Source organism: Mastigoproctus giganteus, chromosome 13 (assembly GCF_048544385.1).
Source record: "Mastigoproctus giganteus isolate SK-2022 chromosome 13, ASM4854438v1, whole genome shotgun sequence".
In the NCBI taxonomy this organism is placed as follows: domain Eukaryota; kingdom Metazoa; phylum Arthropoda; class Arachnida; order Uropygi; family Thelyphonidae; genus Mastigoproctus; species Mastigoproctus giganteus.
In genome coordinates, this window is record NC_143587.1 from 148,467,734 (window position 1) to 148,490,940 (window position 23,207).

Consider the following 23,207-nt stretch of genomic DNA (forward strand, 5'->3'; position numbering starts at 1 on the left):
GATGATATGAGTAATTACAGACCTATTAGTTTAACTTCTGTTCCAGGGAAATTAATGGAATCGCTGGTTAAAGAAGCATTGCAGGATCATCTAGACAAGACTGCAGTAATACTTCAGACACAGTTTGGGTTTGTTAAAGGGAAATCTTATCTGACCAATTTAATTGGATACTATGATGTGATCCCAAGAACTGGATACAAAAAATAATTTTGATATCATATACAGTGGATTCTGGTTATTTGGGCCACCGGTTATTTGGGGAAAATCTTAAAAAACAGAATCCAATCGAGAAAGTAGCCATGGTTTACTTCGCTTATTTGGGACAACATGCCATTTAGTCAGGGCAGGAGACCACAGCATCAGATTTTACTGTACGATTGTCTCTGACTATACCCCGTGATTCTGTCGGATTTATGGAGGTCTCGACCATAAAGCAATAGAAACAATTAGCAGTCACCTGTTTATTGGGCTTTTCTGTTAGTGCAATCTATCATAAACGAATAGTAAACTCGATCTTATTGAATTTGTGATAATACCGACAGCTGGAATTCTGTGGGTTATTATGGTGAAATGTGTTTACACTTCCATGGAATCTTCAATCATATAAAAAAATTAATTTTCAGAATCTTCTCTTCATTCCTATTTTTAAAGCTTCTTACTCTGTTCTCACTTGCACATATCATGTTACTTGTAATTTGTGTGTGCCGTGTTCTTTGTTGTTGATTGCTTATATTTTTACTGTTTTAAATTTTAACCCCCCACCCACAAATGTCAGTCTAGTTAGTATGTACATATTTCAGTACGTATTAATTAGGCCCCAGGTGCCAAGCGATTTATTAGTGACTAAGTGATTCCCAGCAATTTATAGTGTTCTAAAAAATATACAAGTTTCTTTAATTTTCATCATTAAATTCCCTTTATTTTTTGAAACAGCTCTTTGTCTTACAATCAGTAAGTGAAGACACAGAAAGGAAACTCACCTTTCTTATTTTTTTTCTTATTCTCACTTTTACTAATCTAACTTACGCAGCCGCTTGGTCACTAAGAGGCACTGCTCTTGCCTCCACGTGGCAGGGCTGGTAACCTGGGAGAGAGGAGAGGAAAGTATCACTCCCAGGGCCAAAAGAGCAAACATGAGTAGTAAAATAACTACTAGTACTATAGGGCTTCAAGACAAAGCTGTACCAAGTAGTGAAACAGAAAACACAAAATCAAAGAGACAGATATGGACCCACCAAAATACCAACATACATCGTCATACATGCGACAGGAGATTAGACATTAGGACATATGTCTCCGTTCATTATTCAGAAAACATTAGAGGGTCTAGTAGGATCTCCCAAGTCAGTTCGACGGCTGAGATCCGGAGACATACTAGTGGAAACAGAAAATCCCAAACACTCCCAGAAGTTACTTTCAACAACAATTTTTGGAAGAATGCCAGTAGTTGTAACACCACACAACACGCTGAATTCTTCCAGAGGGTATCTTTGAGTGGGACCTCTTAAATGTGTCAGAGGAAGAGCTCACAGAAGAATTAAGCCAAGAAGTAACAGGAGTGAAGAGAATTAATATCCGAAGGGATGGAAATATAATTCCAACAAGAACCCTTATCATAACATTTAATACTTCAAAACTTCCAACAACAATCAAAGCAGGATATCTGAACTGCCAAGTACGACAATACATACCAAATCCACTGCGTTGTTACAAATGTCAGAAATTTGGACATTCACAATTGGCATGCAGAAACTCAGTAACCTGTGCAAAATGTGATTCTAAAGAACACGAGACTACAGTTTGCTCTGCCAACATCTTGAAATGTACAAACTGTAAAGGGGAACACCCAGCCTACTCAAAAATGTGCGAAAAATGGAAACAAGAGAAACTAATTCAAAAATACAAAACAGAACACAACACAACCTACCAAGTAGCAAGGAGAATAATACAGCCATGGCCTACAAACAAGCCAACATATGCACAAGCAGTAATCCAATATAAATCAGTAGAAGTTCAAACCAAAATTTCCATGCTGCCAAAAGAATCATTTACTGGATTGAAGGCACAGAAACAGGAGAAAACAGTGAATACCTCAATTTCTTTTCACACAGAACAGATATCCACAAATCAGTATCACAACGAAAACCAACCTAAACTTATAAACACCAAAGCAACCAAACAAATGGAAATAGAAAAAATAAACACAACTGAAGAACCAGTATTAGAAATTTTCACAGAAGAAGATATGGACATGGACTGGCCTAACTATCCTAAAAAAGATAAGACAAAGCATAAGAATGCTGCATTTCGGAAGCAACCCGAAAGCCCTAAAAAACCAAATAATGGATCAGTTCATCCAGTGGAACTATAGAGGACTACAAGCCAATTATGACGATATCCAGTATCTAATAATACAACGTACGCCAATATGCTTTTGTCTACAAGAGACATACCTTAGACAACAAGACACCCTTTCAATGAAAAATTATAGAATGTATAGGAAAGACAGATTAAGAGAAAGGTCAACACATGGAGGAGTAGCCATCTTAGTCCATAACCACATCCCAACCAAACACATTCCTTTAAACAGCAATATAGAAGCGATAGCGGTAAGAATAACACTGAGATTTAGGGCAACCATCTGTTCAGTGTACCTTCCACCAAGACCAGATATACCATTTGAGGAAATAGACCAACTAATCTCCCAACTCCCATCACGTTTCTGTATAATGGAAGATCTGAATGGGCATAGTCATCTGTGGGGAAACACTGATATCAACAGACGAGGACAGATAATAGAAAGAATAATAGACAATCATGACCTTTCTCTACTCAATAATGGCAAACATACGTACTTTCACTTTCCTAGTCGTACAACCTCAGCAGTAGATCTAACTATATGCACACCTTCCCTTCGGGAAAACCTTAATCGGTTATGCAGAGTTAGTAAGGATTTTGGACTAAAGATGAATATGGCTAAAACAAAAGTAATGATGAACAAGTATGCCACAGAAAGGGATATAATCTTTGAAGGAGCAGTAATTGAAAAGGTGGATTCATATACTTATCTGGGACAAGTTATTAGCTGTAATAAGGATAAATGCCTAAAGTCAAGAGAAGAATAAATTTCAGGTGGATAGCATTCTGGAAATATAGTCACATACTGAGGTTGATTTTGATTTTATTGGAGCAAAAACGACTGCAGTTATACTGCGCCACATACTGAGGAGCAATATCCCAATTTGTCTGAAACGTAAAATAATGAACCAATAAAATAATGTTCCATGACTTATGGAAGTGAAACTTGGGCACTTACCAAAAGAATGGAAGAGAAGTTGAAAACTATGCAGTGAAGAATGGAACGAATTATATTAGGAATCAGATTGTTTGATAAGAAGATAAACACATAAATAGGCAGCAAACACAAATAAGGGACATTTTTATCAAATCTGAAGAACTGAAATGGACTTGGGCAGGACACATAGCTTGAAGACATGATGACAGATGGACTAAGAAAATAACAGAATGGTACCCAAGTGGAGCTAAAAGAAAACCTTGAAGACAACAACAGAGGTGGATAGGTGAAATTCACGAATTTGTGGGTAGTAAATGGATGGCCAGTGCTCAAAACAGAAGGAACTGGAAAGTTGCTGGAGAGGCCTTCATCCTACAGTGGATTTAAAATAACTAATGATGATGATGACATGCTTATTACTTGACATTTTCATTTAAAAGCTTTGGAAATTTTTTTCAAAATGATCATCTGGTGGTTTTTTTTTTTTTTTTTTTTTGTGAGCATTCACATATATATGCATAAGTGCCTATTTTCTTCATTATGTCCATCTGTTTATTGAGTAAGGTTGTAAAATACTGCATACATTACCTAACTTTAAGTCATATACAGATGTGCCTGAAATAACCAGATTTACTGCACAATTCAGACTTCTTAAGTATTCAGACTTAAAAATTTAAATTAAGCTTTTAATTTGTTTTCCTCATTTATCATAATTCTACTATTACAGTTTTCTTTTAGATTTCAACTAATTTATTAACATAGATATTAAAAAAGAATAGGCACTATCTAATGATTACACACCCTGTGTAATCATTATCAAATTTGATAACTTTCCTTCATTCATCTTAATTTTTATACATGTTGTTGTAAATAAAATTTTAAAAATCATGGAATTTCCCAGAGTAGAGTAGTAATACAAAATTATATAGAAAGAATAAAAGTTGCTTGCTAACATAAGCATGTGTGTGACAGCAACTAAACTCTTTTTCTCACATAAATATCAGGTCTTTGAGATGCAGATATCTATAATAGAATCTTGTTGTTATGAAAAATTAAACTTGCCTACCAAATGACTATAGTAGTTTCTCAATTCTAATATGCAGAAGTGGACAAAGCAAGCTACTAGACACCTGACTTTGTTTATTGAATGAATGTGTATAGGCAAAGTTGTGGATTATTCCATTGATACCTATATGGATGGCATCACACACTTCACATACATGAAACAGAATGCAAGAGGAGTACATGTAAAAGAAAAATTACATAGAAGAACAGCGAGAGCTAATTTTTCAAGTCAATCTGATCCTTTGCCAGGTTTGCAGTTGAAGGGAGTCTTCTTGTCTTCAGTTCTAGCCAAGCTTAACAGTGGTGACTTCATATCAGCCTATGTTCATTCTGAAATGTGTTGGATAGAAAAGTGTAGGAAAAGTAGTAGGCATCAGTGGTGAAATATTAAATATGACTTTCATTTATGTCATTTTACAAAAGAACTTTTGCATGATCACAAAAATAGTTGTAGAAAATTTATGTAAGGTAACAGCAATAATGACTAATAATTTTGACATATAATTATTATATGTCACACTGTCCTACAAGATATTAATTTTTTTTCCCACCAGAAACTCGTGTCCATGAATATGCCCTTGAATAGTGATGGAACTGTTATGTTTAATGCAACTTTGTTTGCTCTAGTGAGAACTTCTCTTCATATCAAAACAGAAGGTTAGTAGTGTCATTTTTAACCCTAATACAGATTAGAATTTATAAAATTAGATTTAGATTAGAAATTTTGAATTTAGATTTGCACATTCAGCATGTAATAAAAATTTATATTGTTATTGAGACTTCTGTGGTTTGTTGTTTATAGTTCTTTATTTTGTACAGATTTTCACCACACAAAAACAGATAAACAGATCATTAGAACATGCCCCAATTGCCAAACATTTTTCTCAAATGAACAAGTGATTCAGTATTATCTCATAGTGCACTTCAAAGTTATATTTATATCTTTAAATTTTTACTTAATAATTCTTTCCCATAAGGAGTAAGCAGAGATTCAGAAACAAAGTTACTTTTATTTTTTTATTCTTAAACTAATGCAACTAACTCTGTAACTTCTAACTACGATTTGATCAGTGGGTGAAACCATTCCTCCTATAAAACAGGACTAGAAGCCAGGAATTTAAAAGCTAGATTTAAAAGGAGCAGCTGTGAACTGTGATGCATTTCTGACGCTTTAATCTTCAAGTTCAACCTAAACTGCCTTATACAAGTCTGATCATGGCACTTTAATCTCAAAAATTAGCCCTCGTAAACAAGACTGCCCATCATTAGCATTTTAGCATTAGCATTAGTAGAGGCATTTGATGCAAGAAAGCAAGCTTATGCAGCATCAGCCAAAAAAAAAAATAAATAAATATATAAATAAAAAATAACCACATCCACTTCACCCCTCTGTTCGTTCGAAATACCTGTCCAGCTGAGCCTTAAATTTATTTACGCTATCAACTTCCACAACAAGGGATGGAAGTCTTTTCCACCAACCAACTACCCACTGGCTAAAGGCAAATTTCCGCACATCTATCTGTCTTTCCTCAATTTGACTTTATGCCCCCTCAGGTGATTATTCTGAGCAAGAGGAAGAATCCCATCTATCAGATCACCTCGCCGGTGCGAGGTGATCTGATAGAGGTGTACAATCCCAGACACTGTAATTTGCAAAACTTAAGCCTTTCTTCATAAGAGCACCCCTTTGTTCCATTTACTAATCTTGTTGCCCTTCTCTGTACTCATACCAGAATCTCTACATCCTTCTTGAAATGAGGCCTCCAGGCCTGTATACAGTACTCTAGGTGTGGTCTGACCATTGCCTTATACAAGGGAATAATCACCTCCTTATCCCTGCTAGAAAAATTCCTATATATATCATCGACAATACACCATGGGCTACTCTTGCAACCCATCTGCACTGCTCAGAGAACTTCATATCTGCGTGCACAACCACCCCCAGGTCCCTTTCATTATCTACCACTGCCAGTGTAGTACAACAGAGTCGATACGTTGCTCTGGGATTGCTGTTTCCCATATGTAGTACTTTACATTTGTCAATGTTAAACTTCATTTGCCACCTCTCAGCCCATCTGCTCAACCTTTCCAGATCCTGTTGCAGTAGCATAGTGTCAGTAGTGTCCTTGACAACCCTGCCAACCTCGTATCATCTGCAAACTTGAACATTAAGCTTGATATACCATCATCAATATCATTTATAAATACAGAAAACAATAATGGACCCAATACTGAACCCTGAGGGACTTCACCTAATAACATTAGTCCACGATGAGCAGTGTCCATTGATTACCACTCTCTGTCTTCTCCCTCTCAACCACCCCTTTATCCATAGCAGCAATTTGGCTCCAATGCCACACTGCTCCAATTTGTGCAGCAGTTTTCCATGTGCAACAGTATCAAAAGCCTTTCTAAGATCCAAGTATATAATATCAAAGTTATTCCCTGCATCCAGTTCTTTTGTGACTACATCATAGTAATCAATCAAATTGGTCAGGCAAGACTTCCCCTTAACAAAACCATGCTGTGTCTGAGCTATAACTGAAGTCTTGTCTAGATGATCCTGTAGTGCTTCTTTAACCAGTGCCTCCATTAATTTTCCGGGAACAGAAGTTAAACTAACAGGTCTATAATTACTTGTGTCGCCTTTTGATCCTCCTTTGTGAATTGGGGTCACATTTGCACATCTCCAGTCCATGGGTACGTCCCCTAAGTCCAAGGAAGCTCTCATAATTATGGCTAAGGGTTTGCTTACTTCCTTTGCTGCCTCCTTTAATATAACTGGATAGATCCCATCCACCCCAGGTGCCTTTCTTGTATTTATCTTCAACAATTTCTCCTCCACTTTACTCTCAGTTATTACAAGATTCTCTAGCTTACTGCTAGAGTTGAATACACCTCTGGCATTCCCCTCGCTGAATAACTCCTCCTGTGTGAATGTCGATGCAAAATATTCATTTAGTTTGTTAGCTACCTGAGCAGGATCATCAACAGTTGACCCATTGATATCAAATGGACCAATCTGATTCATCCCCTTCCTTCTAAAGTTTCCATAAGTAAAGAACTCCTTGCATCCCTTGCCAAAGATTTCTCGTAATCTGCCTTCGCCTACCTAACCTCCTTTGTAACTTGGTTACAGATCAACTTATATCTATCATAGGCTTCTGTGTTACATGTTAATTTATATGTATCCCATGTATTTTTCTTCTCTGCCATATGTCTCATTAGTTCATTTGACATCCATTTAGGCCTGAACCTTGAACAGTATTTCTTAGTTGGTATGTAAAGCCTAGTAACTTCCAAGATGAGTTCTTTGAATGCTTCCTATTTTGAGTTTGCTGTTGGTAACATCATCAGTTGGTCCCACTGTATAGAAATTAAATACTGTCTCAGACCATCCTGGTCACCTTTACGAAAGCAATAACCCTTCCCTTTACCCCTGATGGTAGTTACCTCCTTGAGTAAATCCCACTTCAGCACACTGTGATCACTGCCACCTAGTGGACCTGTATGCAGTACTCAAGATCTAGCCTCACCATGCCTTATACAATGGGATAATCACCCATATTCCTGCTGGCAGAATTCCTGTATATTATTGAGAAATCCAATAAGTTGTTCTAGCTGTCTGTCTATACTGTTCTGTGAACTTCTTGTCTGACTGCACAATTGCCCATTTTCATTTTTCATTCTGTTTTCTTTTTCATTCTCCACTAAATTCAGTGTGGTATCACTATTAGTATGTTCTTCTGGGATTACTGCTACCCATATGCAGTACCTTGAATTTGTCAATGCTAAAGACCTGGATGCTCAACTACCATTTGAACCAGAAGCAAGTTTTCTACTCTCAGTTTGTTCAAAATCAAGTTTGGATTGATTAATGACTGTTTTACATTTGTTGTAAGCTTTAGCATAGGCAGAAAATGAAGCTGGAGATTTGGATGCTAGACAATTGCAATAGTTATCTTGAACTTAAAAGTTTGTGATTGATGGATTTTTCCATTAATTTTGAAAGTGTAAAGGTAAAAGCATATGGAAGGGAAGAGGCAAATTTCCAAACAGTAATAAAAACACCAGTGGAGCAAGAAAAGTTACACAGAACAGCATCAAGCTTGGGACCACAGGTATTGTGAACTAGAGGAGAGATGCCACCAAGGACTTAGAACTTGCTTGGTGTCATTTTTCAGAATTCTTCTAACATATTACCATGTCGGATCTCACCACGTCGTGGCGAGATCCAATATTCCTTACATTTCGAGACTACAACTCTAAAACGGTGTTCTAAGGCCGGCTGCTAGTTAGTACACCGGACCGAACCTATTAGTAACTCTCTAGGAGGCTTCCAGATCAGCTAGTGTATAATCTTGCTACCTCTACTCTGCCAGATAGTGACTGGAGGGAGTCCGAATAGTGTGTATGCGAGGAGCATTGTCGAGGCCACGTTATGTCAAGGATCTGGGTATATTCTTACCACGTGTACGCCATATCCAAAAATTTCATTACTTCATACAGCGTGTCCCACCCACTTTTTCTTACTATTGAATACACCATGAATTGTCAAACTAATAGAGCAAGCTTATCTGCGAAAAGATCTAAACCTCCCAAGCACTTAATAATTCATTTCACAAATATACATGGTCTCAATTCTAATCTCAACGATGTCCATTTCCACTTGCAGTCTGCCAAACCCCATGTACTTTTTCTGACAGAATCTCAGTTATCGGTTGATTCATCTACTGCTAATCTCAAATGCCCAAATTATTCCCTGTATGATTCCTTTCGCCTCAAAGGTTGTACTTCTGCATATGTCCGTTCTGATATTCTCTGTCAGAGACTTTGCAATTTGGAATCTCCTCTCTTTGATCTTCTCTGGCTTAAAATCTCTCTACCTCATTGTGTCAAATTCATCTGTTGTCTCTACCGTTCTCCCAACTCCACTAATCACTTGGAGCTCTTTGACTTCCTCTCTTTGCAACTTGACTTTCTCCAGTCCAACTTTCCTAACAGTGAGGTAATTTTCTTTGGTGATTTTAATGTTCACAACTCCAGCTGGCTTCCGTTTTCTAGTCACACTGACCCAGCAGGTCGAGATGCTGAGGCTTTTGCAATTACTAATGACCTAGCACAGATTGTTCATTTACCTATAAGAATACTGGACAATTCTAATCATACAGCCAATACGCTTGATCTTTTTCTCACAAACAACCCTTATAAGTACACGGTCGAAGTGAGAGGTCCTTTAGGCACTTCAGACCACAACTTGGTGATTGTCTCTTCTCCAATGGAGCCTTTTTCTCATGGCTATTCTCAACCTTATGTTGTTTGGCATTACAAGAATGCAAAATGGGATGACCTGCGAGATTTCTTTTCTTCTTTTCCTTGGTCAAACTACTGTTTCAAAACTTCGATGTCAACGTTTGCTCAGATCGCGTCAGTGAAATTATTCTTGCAGGAATGGAATCCTTTATCCCACACTCCACTTTAAAATCTCGTCCTTTATCTAAACCTTGGTTTTCCAATAAATGTCTTAAGGCTATTCAAGAGAAGAATGTTGCATATCATAATTGGCTTGTTTCTAATTCTTCAGTTTCATTTTCTGCCTGCACCAAAGCTCGCAACAATTGTAAAGCAGTTATTATTCAGTTCAAACTAGAGTTTGAACAAGCTAAGAGTAGAAAACTTACTTCTTACCCTAATGGTAGCCGAGCATTCTGGTCTCTTGCCAAAGCTATTGGCCGCAACTTTTGCCCATCTTTGCTCCCACCTCTGTCCAAACCAGATGGTTCTGTTGCCACTTCAGCCAAGGATAAAGCTGACCTGCTAGCATCCCATTTTTCTTCCAGCTCATGTATTAATGATCTTGGTTAAACACCTCCCACCATTCCCAACACGCTCCATTCAATGCCTCCTGTGGTCTTCCGTCAAAAGGATATTCAGAAGGATTTTGATGAATCTTGATGCTAAGAAAGCTCCAGGTTCTGATGGTATTTCTCTACTTGTTCTCAAAACCTGTGCTCCTGAACGTACTTCTATTCTTTGCTGCCTTTTTTTCACTTTCTTATTCCAAAGGTGTTTTTCCTTCTGCTTGGAAATTTGCTCATATCCAGCCAGTTCCTAAAAACGGTGACAAATCCCTCCCATCCAATTATCGTCCCATTGCAATTACTTCTACTCTTTCTAAAGTAATGGAGAAATCAATTAACGGCCAACTCTTAAACTACATAGAAACCTTCCATCTGATCAACGATCGCCAGTATGGATTCCATCAGTGTCGATCCACTTGTAATATTCTGGCTTACGTTACCCATTTATGGACTAATTCGATGGAAAGGTTCGGTGAAACACAAGTAGTTGCTCTTGACATCTCAAAGGCTTTTGATCGTGTTTGGCATAAAGGTCTTCTAAACAAGCTTCCATCTTATGGTTTGCCAACTGTTTTTAGTAATTGGTTATCCAGTTTTCTCTCTGATGGCTCACTGAGGGTGATGGTAGATGGCTCTCTGTCTTCTAACTTCTCCACTAATGCCGGTGTCCCCCAAGGTTCAGTTCTTTCACCCACTCTTTTCCTCTTGTATATTAATGACCTTCTTCCGTTGACTGGAAATCCTATCCATAGTTTTGCCGATGATAGCACATTGCATTCAACTTTCCATTTTGAGAAACCGTGTCCTGCTCAATCAGCTTCAACTTTTCGAAACTCTGCTACTAATTCCTTAAATGCTGATCTTCAGGTAATTCTCCAGTGGGGCAAAGACAACTTAGTTGATTTCAACCCTTCTAAAACTCAGTCTTGTCTTATATCTCGCAAAAAGGATTCTTCTGCTCCTATGCTTATCGTTAGTAACACACTCTGATTTCTAGGCAAAATGATATCTCTTTTGGGGATTACCCTGACTTCTAATCTCTCTTGGCACAAGCACATTACAAATATTGCTTCCTCTGCATCTAAAAAACTTGGTTTTCTCTTTCGCTCTCGGTGTTACTTTTCTTCCAAACAGCTGCTCACTCTGTATAAATCGCAAATTCGCCCTGCCATGGAATATTGTTCTCACATCTGGGGTGGTGCCCCCAAAACCTCTCTCAGGCTTCTTGATTCCATTCAGAAGAGGGCAGTTAGGTTAATTAATGATTCCTCTTTAACAGAGTCTCTCCACTCGCTTTGTCATAGATGTACTGTTTCTGCTGCATACCTCTTCTACAGATAGTTCCATGGGCACTGTTCTTCTGAATTGACTTCTATAATTCCCGCTCAAAACAGTCCGAACACGTGCCGCCACCAGCCAACATCCATTTACTGTCCAACTTCAAACCCACAGAACCAACTTTTCATCTTCCTCATTTATTCATTCTACTGCCGTTTTCTGGAACAACCTTCCCTCATACTTATTTCCTGAAAATTACAGTCTACAGAAGTTCAAGTCCAATGTCAACAAATAACTTCTTTCGTCTTCTCAACCTCCAACCCAAGCATGGTACTAAGTACTATAGTTTCTAATACCTCTCGTGTTTGGGATTTACATAAAAAAAAACAAAAAAAACTGAATCGACATTACACTGTCCAGTGATGTCGACTGGCTTCACTTCCTTGGATTTTATGTGTTTCTTAACTAATAGCATAACACCTCCTGTCTATCCTTCCAGTATGCATTGTATTCCCCAAATTCCAGTTCTGCATTTCTTATATCTGTGTGACACCACGTCTCTGATATCCCAACAATATCTGCCTTTGATGTTTTGAGCAATACCTCAAATTCATCAAATTTATTTACCAAACTTCTAGCATTGGTGTACATGCAAGTATATATGCACCTGTTCCTATTCTTTGCTACCCTAACACAACCCATGTGTTTACTTGTACCGCAATGACTCCCAGCAGTCTCTGAAATACCTCTCGTGTTTGGGATTTACATAAAATATCTCGATAGCATCGGCAAATATTCTTGCACCCTTTCTATTTAAGTGTATCCGATCCCTGTAGAAGCAATCTCTCGTGTTAACAAGTACAGACCAGGCTGAAAAAAATTCTACATCTTGAGCCTTGCACAGTCTTTCCAGGGCTGAATTGATCAACAAGGCTCTCATCATATACTCCCTCCTATCGTGTCTGGGCAGAATTGCAGACACTTTCAAATTCAACCCTAATTCATGGCTTTTTTTCAACAGTGACCTGTACTTGTTAAGTAATTCCGCCGGTCTCCTACTCTTAATATCATTAGTGCTAACGTGTACAACAATATCACCTTTTGTGCCCTTAAAAGATGATATCTGCTCTACAATGTCATCAACCTTTGTCCCTGGCAGACGTATCCTGGTCCTGTTCTCCCTATCCTTTTTACATAGCATGTTTCCCGTTTCCCTGACGATAGAGTCACCAACAACTACTAGTGCCTGTGGGTCCAGCGCATTCTGCTTGGGGATTGCCACTGTGTCACGTGATGATCAAGTGCAAGCTCTGGCGTTAATGTGGGCAGCTGAGAGCTTGATGGGCCCCTCAATTTAGATCCTTCGAGGACATCCACCCTGTCCTTCAAGCTCTCATATAGGCCCCTAACAGCGCTGAGTTGTCGCCTCATTTTCTCACACTCCTTACATCGCGCACACACACAAAGACAATATCATGTCCCTTACCTGATTGCTTCACAAACATCAAGCAAGCAATGCATTTTAAAAATCTGTGATTCAGAGGGCAACTGCCCCCTCAGTTCTCTCCTGAGCTACAGCACTCCATTTAGCTTGAGCCTTTTGCTTTGCTGAACAAGTACATTAGAATGAACTTGTTATCAAGCAGTTTGAATGGTAGCTTTCATTCCTCTGAAATCATGAATCTGTACCATTACATCATCTAATACAGAATGATGCTTGTTTGTTGTTATTTGGTTTTTAGGAGCATTAACAACTAAGGCCATATTGCTCCAGTGATATGCGGTGGTCATTCCCTGACCTATCCGCATCCTCCGTATTTGGTGGTCACAGGCTCGAACCCCGGTCTAATCAATAAGCATGTGCTACACACTGCCACTCCTGCCCACCTGGCTACGGAGGTGCCACAGAATGATGCAATTGTTTTAAGTTTCTAAAATTTTGATTATGCAACCAACTCATTATAGCACTATTTTATAATCGATCTCACCTAACCAGCATAGTTTGTCATAGTCACCTGTGTCAGTAAATTTTCACTCCAACAATATAAATATAATATCTTGCAAAAAAAACAAGTTAGTTATATAGGCAGTGCATTACATTTCAGGTGTGTTCAATTTTTATTTGTTAAATTGATTGTTTTTTTTATTTTTGTATGATTCATCATCATCATCATCATCAGCCATTTTCAATCCACTGCAGGATGAAGGCCTCTCCAGCAACTTTCCAGTTCCTTCTGTTTTGAGCACTGGCCATCCATTTACTACCCAAAAACTCATGAATTTCATCTATCCATCTCCGCCTTTGTCTTCCAGGTTTTCTTCTAGTAGATCTTGGGTACCATTTTGTTATTTTCTTAGTCTATCTGTCGTCATGTCTTTGAGCTATGTGTCCTGCCCAAGACCATTTTAGTTCTTTAGTTTTGATAAGAATGTCCTTTACTTGAGTTTGCTGCCTAATCCATGTGTTTCTCTTCTAATCTAACAGTCTGATTCCCAATATAATTCGTTCCATTCTGCACAGTGTAGTTCTCAGCTTCTCTTCCATTCTTTTGGTGAGTGCCCAAGTTTCACTTCCATAAGTCATGGTGGGGAGTATACATTGGTTTATTATTTTATGTTTCAGACAAACTAGGATATTGCTCTTCAGTATGTGACTATATTTCCTGAATGCTATCCAAAATTTATTCTTCTCTTGACTTCCACCCATTTATCATTATTACAGTTAATAACTTGACCCAGATAAGGTATATGACTCCATCTTTTCAATTACTGCTCCTTCAATCATTATTTCCCTTTCTGTGGCATATTGTTCATCATTACTTTTGTTTTAGCCATATTCATCTTTAGTCCAAAATCCTTACCAACTGTGCATAACTGATTAAGATTTTCCTGAAATTATTATTATTATTATTAGCCATATGGTGCAAGGAAGCCTGAGGCTTATGCTGCACCAGCCAAAGAAAATTTGGGTACCCTGATAGAGAGAGAGAAGTAAGAGGGAATCACCAAAAAAAAAAAAAAAAGAATGATGATATCCAGCTCAGGACCCTGTATGTGCCAAGCCCATACCCACCTGTTGTGAGCCCCTGTGAGTATATTCTTTAATTTTTTTTTTTATAAAAATTAACGAATATATTCCAGACCATTATTTTAAAGGTATATAATAAGAAAAGTCCGAGGGATAAAAGGAAAAACAACATTAACAACGTGAAATGTTTCGCCTGATGGAGCACGCGTGAAATAACAGAGAAAGAAAATAATGTTAACTTGCTTGACTGTGTATTGTGTTGTCTCACCTTCACAGGCGGGAACCGTATATGGAACAAACGCAAAATGTGCTTGGCCTTTGAAGATAAATTTCGTTTTTATTGGGAGTTAATAACCGTTGACAGACTGAAGCACGTACGAATGAAATATTTTGCAACACGTGTTACCAGCATTTCGCAGTCATTGCCGCTATGTTAACAGTTTACTTTCAACAGCAGTAATTCTGCATTTGTTTAAATATTAGGTATTAAATAAGCAAATAGTCACTCATAGTGGAAATCATAAGTATACAAACATTATATAGAAAAATTTTAATTAACAGATAAACTCGTTACTTGTTTATGACCACAATGTCATCTGCAAATCGTAAATGGTTTAGGTACTGTCCGTTCACATTGACTCCTTTCTGCGACCAGTCTAATCTTCTGAAAGCTTCCTCAAGGGTAGCAGTAAACAGCTTCGGAGATATTGTGTCTCCTTGTCGAACTCCTTTCTCGATTTTAAATTTCCTACTGTCTTTGTCTAGTCTAATAAAGGAGGTAGCACTCTCGTATATTTTCTTCAAAATCATAATATATGGGGTATCTATGCCTTGTCTTTCCAGTGCCTGAAACATTGCCTTATGCTGTATGGAGTCATATACCTTTTCATAATCCACAAATGCCAGGCATAATGGTGTTTTATATTCATTAATATCACGTAATATCACAGCTAATATCCATTAGCTGTGATATTACGTGAAGGTGATCCATAGTTGAGAATCCTGTCCTAAAGCCAGCTTGCTCTTTCGGTTGATTCTCATCCAGTATTCTTTCTAATCTGTTAGTAATGACCCTTGTGAACAACTTGTAGATGTGGGATAACAAGCTAATTGGTCTATAATTTCCAATTTCTGATTTATCTCCTTTCTTATGCAGCAAAACTATTATTGCATTTTATTGCATTATTCCACTGCTTGGGCGTCACACCTTTTCTAATGCACTTCGTGAAGAGCCTTGCCAGTTTTTGTGTTATGTCTCTTCCTCCCAATTTTAACAACTCTACAGTAACTTCATCTTCCCCCGGAGCTTTCTGATTCTTCATTTTCTTCAATGCATGTTCTACCTCATCAGGAAGAATATCGGGTATGCTGTATGTGTTGCTACTTTACAATCCATCTTCCCCACTGCTGGCATCATTCCCTCGCTCCTTGTATAATTCTCTATAGTAGTCTTCTGCTATTTGAATTATGCCTTCTCTGCTGTTTATAAGTACACCATTGCTATTCTTCAGTTTCAGTATCATTTGTCTTTCTGTATTACTGCTCATGGCTGCTGATTTCAATCCTTTGTTTTCCCTTAATGCTTGTTCTACTTTTCTTGTGTTAAATCTTCTTATGTCCTCTCTGAGTCTCTTTCTAATGGCTTTGCATAACTCAGTGTACTCAATTTTCTCCCTGTCAGTGTTTTTCTTGCTCTTGACAAGTGTTTCTTGACTAATTTTTTCATCATAAGTTCATTCAACTCATTCAAATAAGTTCATCATGACAAGTGTTTCTTGACTAATTTTTTCTTCTTTGGATTTCTTTTTCCCTATAGGTTTCTTGGGCTTTATCACTTTCAGAAAGTTGTAATATTCCTCGTCGATATCTTGGTCTTGAGCAGTCTGCAGAAGCTCAAACTTGTTCTTAAGTTCCAGTACATACTGCTTTTTCTCCTCCTCTGTTATCTCAAAGACCTTTGTATTATTTACTCTAGTCAATTTTTTCCTTTCCTTTCCTACATCTATATCAAGTGTACATCTTACCATTCTGTGATCACTTCCAACATTTACCTTATTCAGGACGGTAACATCATTCACAATATATCTTCTGTTAGTGAGGATGAAGTCGATTTCATTAGTTGTTAATCCATTTGGACTCTTTCATGTCCACTTTCTGTTCACCCTTTTCTTGAAAAAAGTGTTCATTACTGACAGTCCTTGAGATTCTGCAAATTCCACAAGTCTTTCACCTCTTTTATTTCTTTCACCAACTCCAAAATTTCCTATAGTTCCTCTTTCTGCGCTGTTTTGCCTTTTTCCAACCTTAGCATTGAATTCCCCCATAATAATAGTGTAGTGGGTTTTCTGCTCATCTAGAAGACTCTCAATTTCGGTGTACATTTCTTCAACCTCTTCATCATCATGGCTCGATGTTGGTGCATAAATCATTATAATCTTTAGCTTGTACCTCTTAGAAATCTTGAGTATTAGTCTTGACACCCTTGGTGATGTACTTTTGAATTCCAAAATGTTGTTTTTAAAATCTTTATGGACCAGAAAGCCAACTCCACCTTCACTCCTTTCACTGTTTCCATTTGTGTACAGCAGATTTCCACTTGATAAACTTATAAGTGATTCATTTCTTCTTCTTGTTTCAGCCAAACCGATGATATTCCAATTCACATTTTCTAATTCCTTTTCCTGCTCTAATATCCTGTCTTCACCAATGAGTGATCTTACGTTATAACAGGCCAAATTCAGTTTCCGTGCATGGCAGCCTGGTCGTACCCAGAGATTCTTAGCACCCTCTGCTTCCACTCTGATCCTCTCGCTGCCGTAAGAGGGAAAGTGAAAGCTGCTGGGGACTGAGGGCCATTTGCTTTGTTGTGCTGTCGTATGCTGGAGGGTTTGGTCTTTTCCTCTTTACGCTGACTAGGCGTCTTGAAGAGAACCACTCTACACGTTCGTTGCCACCTAAGTGACGTAACAGGGCTTACCATCGAGAAGGTGTGCATGAGTGGATTTTAGGGAGGCAGGCCAACCGGACTTCTTCTAAATCCTTCTGGAATAGAGAGATATTGGATCCATCAGTGTTTTAGGCTAAGTGTCTGATAACACACAGGATACCTGTTCCCCTCTAAGCCCCCATTTGTATGATTAATAGACGTGAAAAGTAGATAATTATCTTGTTTTGCAATATTCACTCGGCTTTACTTTTTTCTCCTGAATTTTTAATAAAATTGAAATATGATATTGTATTTCATGGATCTTCTGTAATTTAATAAGATTAAAAAATATCAATAGATACATCAGATCCTAGTATGCAGTTAAAATTTTGTTTATTTATTTATTTACATATGTTTATTTCCTTCTGGAATTTAATAAATATTGTAATGTAACACATATTTCATATTTCTGCTGTGATTAATATACAGTAATAAAAAATTGTAATACTTCTTGATTTATATATTTAGGAACTTATAACAAAAAAAAAAATTCATCAGAAAACAACTTTTGTATATGCACTGCTTAAACCAAGAAAATTTCTTATCTACTGTATTGTTAATTCCTCCAATGAGCACCTAGCAACAAACATAATATCCAGTGCTTTTGGTTACGATATACAATAGTACAATAAGCTATGTGATATGTATAAAAAGAAATTATAATAGCTGGATTTTAACAAAATTTGGGATGACTCAACAAATCTTTCTAAAAGTGCCAAATATAAAATTTCATGAAAGTCCATCCACTGGAGTTGAATTGTGTTGTTGATAAATGCAGATAGACAGATATGGCGAAAAATATAGGCACTTTATGCATATGCAAAATTTAATAAAAGAAGGCTATTTTCATTATGTAAGAATTTGTTACAAAGTTTTTTTACATGTATGGCTCTGTTCTTTCATTATACAGGGTGTCTCAGAAATACACTGCATAACTTCTGTAATGAGTTCCTCATATGTAGACAATAAAAATATTTTATATCAACATAATTCCTAGGAAATGCTTGGTTTCCGAGTTATTAACCGGAATGTCTTATCTCCCGCAGGTGATTTCCTTCATCACAAGGTACTGACAGAATCTGGTGGTTTTCCATTCTGACCATGTACTCAAATCAGGAGCAAGCGGATATGCATTTTATGTATGGTTTGGCAGACAGCATTGCTCTGGAGACTCGTCATTTGTACCACGAAAGGTTCCCAGAACGAAGATGTCCAGACAGGAAAACATTTGAAGGTATCTATCACCGCCTTTGTGAGCATGGGACCTTTACACCTCGTGCTGCCGACAGAGGACGACAAAGATCTACAACTCCTGAAGTAGAGGAGGAGATTTTGGATGTTGTGCATGCCACTCCTGGAATCAGCACATGCAGAATAGCAATGCAACTGGCTGTTCAATGTGTGACTATTTGGAGAGTGTTGTGAGAACACCAAATGTATCCTTACCATCTGCAATGGGTATGACGATGCCAACAGCAACTTGGCATCGTCTTCGCAAGTCCATGAGACGTCGATGCTGAGGCCTGTATTCAGGCAGAAGGTGGACATTTTGAACAATTACTATAAGGTGATGTGAACAGTTAAGTGTCATAGACAGACTTTCAAAATTTGGAAACCAAGCAATTCCAGAACGATGTTGATATAAAATATTTTTATTGCCTACATATGAGGAACTCATTCCTGAAGTTATGCTGTGTATTTTTGAGACACCCTATAACTATATTCTTTATTTATTTATTTAGTAATATGCACCACTGAAAATTATTATTTTGTGATAATGAACTTTATATAAAATCAACTTATCAAAGGCTTTTGTTCTCAACTTTAAAAAATTTACAACTAATATATTTATTTTCAACTGTTGTTTTGACTTCTCATTTTAGGTAATATTGATCAAGCAAATGAGGAACTAAGAACTGTTATTAGAAAAATCTGGAAGAGAACCAGTCAGAAACTCTTGGATCAAGTAGTGCCACCTGCTGGTGGTGTGTTTTTTTTTTTTTTTTTTTCCATTTTACATTAAAATAAACTAATAAATAGAAATATGATTAGTTTAAAATATTTAGTAAAATATTCTCAAACTTTATATACCTGACGTATTTTCTAGAAACATGTACTGATATTTATAAATATACCTGTAACATAAGCTTTAATGTATATTGTCTGAATCATTGTTTAAATTATTACTTTTCCTTTATTTTCAGTTGGGCACTAGTCATTTGAAGCTTTTGCTGATTTCTTCTTGTTATCTGTGAAAACACTTCATTTATTGCAGCTTTCAGTTCCTCCAGAACGTGTATCTGTAATTGTAGAAATAGCACAGTTCTGTACCAATTAGTTATAGATTGAGATACAGCAACGGCCAATACAGCCTAATCTAAGAAGAGGCCCACATACCTCAGTGCAAAATAATTATAACCAGTTGATTTTAGCTGTATTGTACTGCTCATTTCTCCAATTATTATCATTGGAGAAACCCAACTGAGACCTAATTGGAGAAGTAACATTATTTCTCATGCATTTTCTCCATTTATTAATAATTTCATAATTATTAATACTTATGTTTTGTGTTAATTTCTATCATCTTGGATCAGCACTAAGTTTGCAATTTTTGTGAGACAAAAATGCAAATTTAACTTTTCTAGATTTTCCAGTAGATTAGAGATGTTTCCTTTCTTATATACTGCTGCTTCTCATTTCCCATTTTTATCTAGAGGAGATAATTTTTTGCACTTTGAGGTTCCATAAGTTCTATTAGAAGAAAGAAAATTTGTTTCAACAGGTGTGTGAGTTGATTTTATTCTGTGATAATTAGTGCACCACTTATAGGTACCCTTGACGGGCACCTATAAGTGGTGAGGTGACCTCTAAGTGATGCAATTGGGCTTCCAGATAAGCATAACTGAGATCCAACACCGTAGTTCCAGGGTTCCATCATGAGAATCTGGCATGTGCAACTGCGGGGCATATGCATCTCCTTGACAGGGCCCTGTGGTGAGGGAGGTACTTATGGCATCAGAAGCTTTATTTTACTCTTATGAATAATTTAAATATTTAAATACTCTCCTTCTTCTTCTCCTGGCTGCCCCAACAAGTCTCTACCTAGTCATTCAGATGATACTGACAATATAAGGATATTACTTCAATGACACCACTTTTCCTCGTTCTCCATTCCACACGAGAGTAGGCAGTTGTGAAGATTTCATCATTCTTCCATTCAGAAAAGATTAGAAGGGTTGCAGGATCCCAAGAATCTCTGAAAAGGCTGGGATCTGTAGATCGTTTAGTTGAAGCTTGTGTAAGACATGACCAGCCGACCCTGAAACAAGAAGAAGAAGAAGATTCTGAAACATTGTGAAGATCTGTGAGCGGAATCTTCTTCATGTCAACCCCAGGGCTCACATCTGGTGAGTATGAGCTTGCTACACCCAAGGTCCTGAGCTGGATATCATCATTCTTCTCTTTCTTGCTGATTCCCCTTATACTTCTGGCTCTTGTTTCCCCCCCACCTCTCTCTCTCTCTCTCTCTCTCTCTCTCTCAGGCTAATTCAGAAATATTTTTTTTGGCTGGTGCAGCATAAGCCTCAGGCTTCCTTGTACCATATGGCTAATAATAATAATAATAATAATAAAAGGCATGATGGCCCAGTAGTTACGACATTGGACTACCAGCCTGATGGAACCGAGTTTGAGTCCCGCCTTGGGGGAAGCAAACATGACTCCATCACACTAGGAGACCAGTATAATAATAGTAATAAAGTAGAATAATAATAAATAAATAATAAAAATAAACATCACAAAAGTTGCTCCAATGGAATTACCTATCCCAAAGGTCGGAGTGGCAGCTAAAGCAGATTGTGGTACCATCTGGTGTCACTCCAGAGAACTGCCACTGGACACAAGCCGAAGCTAAACAGGTCCACCTCCCTAGATGGATGATGTCACAGAGAAATATTAATCATACTGCATTGAGTGTGGCTCAGGATAAAGTCACTCACGTGCAGGGCTTAGGCAGAGTGGTAGGTTCAAAAAGTCAATGACTGTCTCCCAAGGAAGACAGTGGAGCAAGTGGTGCTGTCCCCTGTATGGCTACCACAAGAGAAGAGCAAGACCATTCAGCCCCACCAACTGGAAGTGCTTCTTGCACATCTGTGCTAGTGACCACCCAGGAAGGAAGAAAATGCCAACGCATGAAGTGGAGCATAAAAATGAATACTTACATCATGCAAGCATACTATGAAATAACGAAGCTAGAGACTGATACTACACCCTATAGAGCGAGACTACATGCCAAGTGGTTCGAACAATTCCCGAATAGCAGACCAGAGAAGGACCATCGTCACAATCCATGTGATACTGAAGCAGAGGCCCAATAGAACCTTGTGGAGAGTCACAGACCATCTCAGTTGGCAAATAATACCGCATTACCTCAACAACAACAATGGTGCAACACTGAAGGCCATCCACACAGCCATAGCAGCTACTAGGATTAATGGAAGAGAAACAAGAGACTGGCAGCTGAAGAACCGAAAACAGAAGGAACCGTCACCTTGGGAAAGAAGACTTCGGGAGAAGATAGAAGAATTAAGAGTCAAGATAAGCCAATTGATCCAGTACCAATGGGGTAATAGGAGCAAGAAATTGATTGGAAAAGTGAAGAGCATCCTCAAGAGAGACAGCGTCCATAGCAAACACGAGACAACAAAATCAGAGAATAGGCGAGTACTTGGACACACTGAAGCAGAACCTCTTCGCACTCTGCAAGAGATTATGCTGATACAAAGAAAGAGCTCCCAGAGGAGAATAAAGAACCGAATCTTCAATGAGGACCAAAGAACCCTCTACAGGAGCCTGGAAGAAGATGGGAAAGAAGGGAATGGAATATCCGAGCAGAAGATGATTGAGGAGCGCTGGGGAAACATGTGGGTCAGGGCAGTAAGACATAACAGCTGAGCCTCCTGGATAGAACTAAAAAGGAAGAAAATCAAATACGTACAAGAGATGAGACAAGGAAGAAGTAAAACAGATGATCAAGAACTCTCACAACTGGCAACCTCTAGGAATAGATAATGTCCACAACTACTGGTACAAGAAGCTCACTTGCACACACAAGCACCTGGCAGAGCAGTTCAAACAAATGATAAGGCACCCAGAGACAGTCCCGAAGTTTCTCACTCAAGGAATCACATGTCTGAAGCCTAAAGACGAAGAGACAAGAAATCGGCGAAATACAGGCCAATCACCTGCCTCCCAATAATGTCAACACCACCCAAAGTCAGCCATGGAGAGACTGACAAGATCCTGACCAGCTGCATAACCAAGAAAATATCAGACCAATTGGAGAGCCAGAACATAATGGCCGAACAGCAGAAAGGATGCAAGAGGCTGAGCAAAGGATGCAATGAGCAATTAACCATAGATGCTGTGGTTATAGAGCAAGCCTACAAGAAGCACTGCCTACATCGATTACTGCAAGACCTTCGACTCCTTGCCTCATTGCTGGCTAATAGAGGTGCTGAACATCTACAAACTCAATCCGAGTGACAAACTTCCTAGGAGAAATGTAACGAAATGAAGTACCATCATTAACTGGGCCAATCCCCATCAGATGAGGAATTTTTCAGGGAGATTCCCTGAGCTCACTGTGGTTCTGTCTAGCACTTAACCTGCTATACACCATGCTCAACAGCAACA

The 23,207-nt window shown here is 38.1% G+C and overlaps 1 protein-coding gene across 1 annotated transcript in view; it reads left to right on the plus strand.

Annotated features, from left to right (window-relative positions):
* The window catches only part of LOC150076513 (muscle calcium channel subunit alpha-1-like), a 1,171,392-nt gene that overhangs the window by 1,032,009 nt on the left and 116,176 nt on the right, over positions 1-23,207 (plus strand). Inside the window, exons 36-37 of the mRNA XM_090387375.1 lie at positions 4,915-5,017; positions 19,397-19,498. Of these exons, the coding sequence (XP_090243501.1) occupies positions 4,915-5,017; positions 19,397-19,498 (205 nt within the window). The remainder of the gene's footprint in view (positions 1-4,914; positions 5,018-19,396; positions 19,499-23,207) is intronic.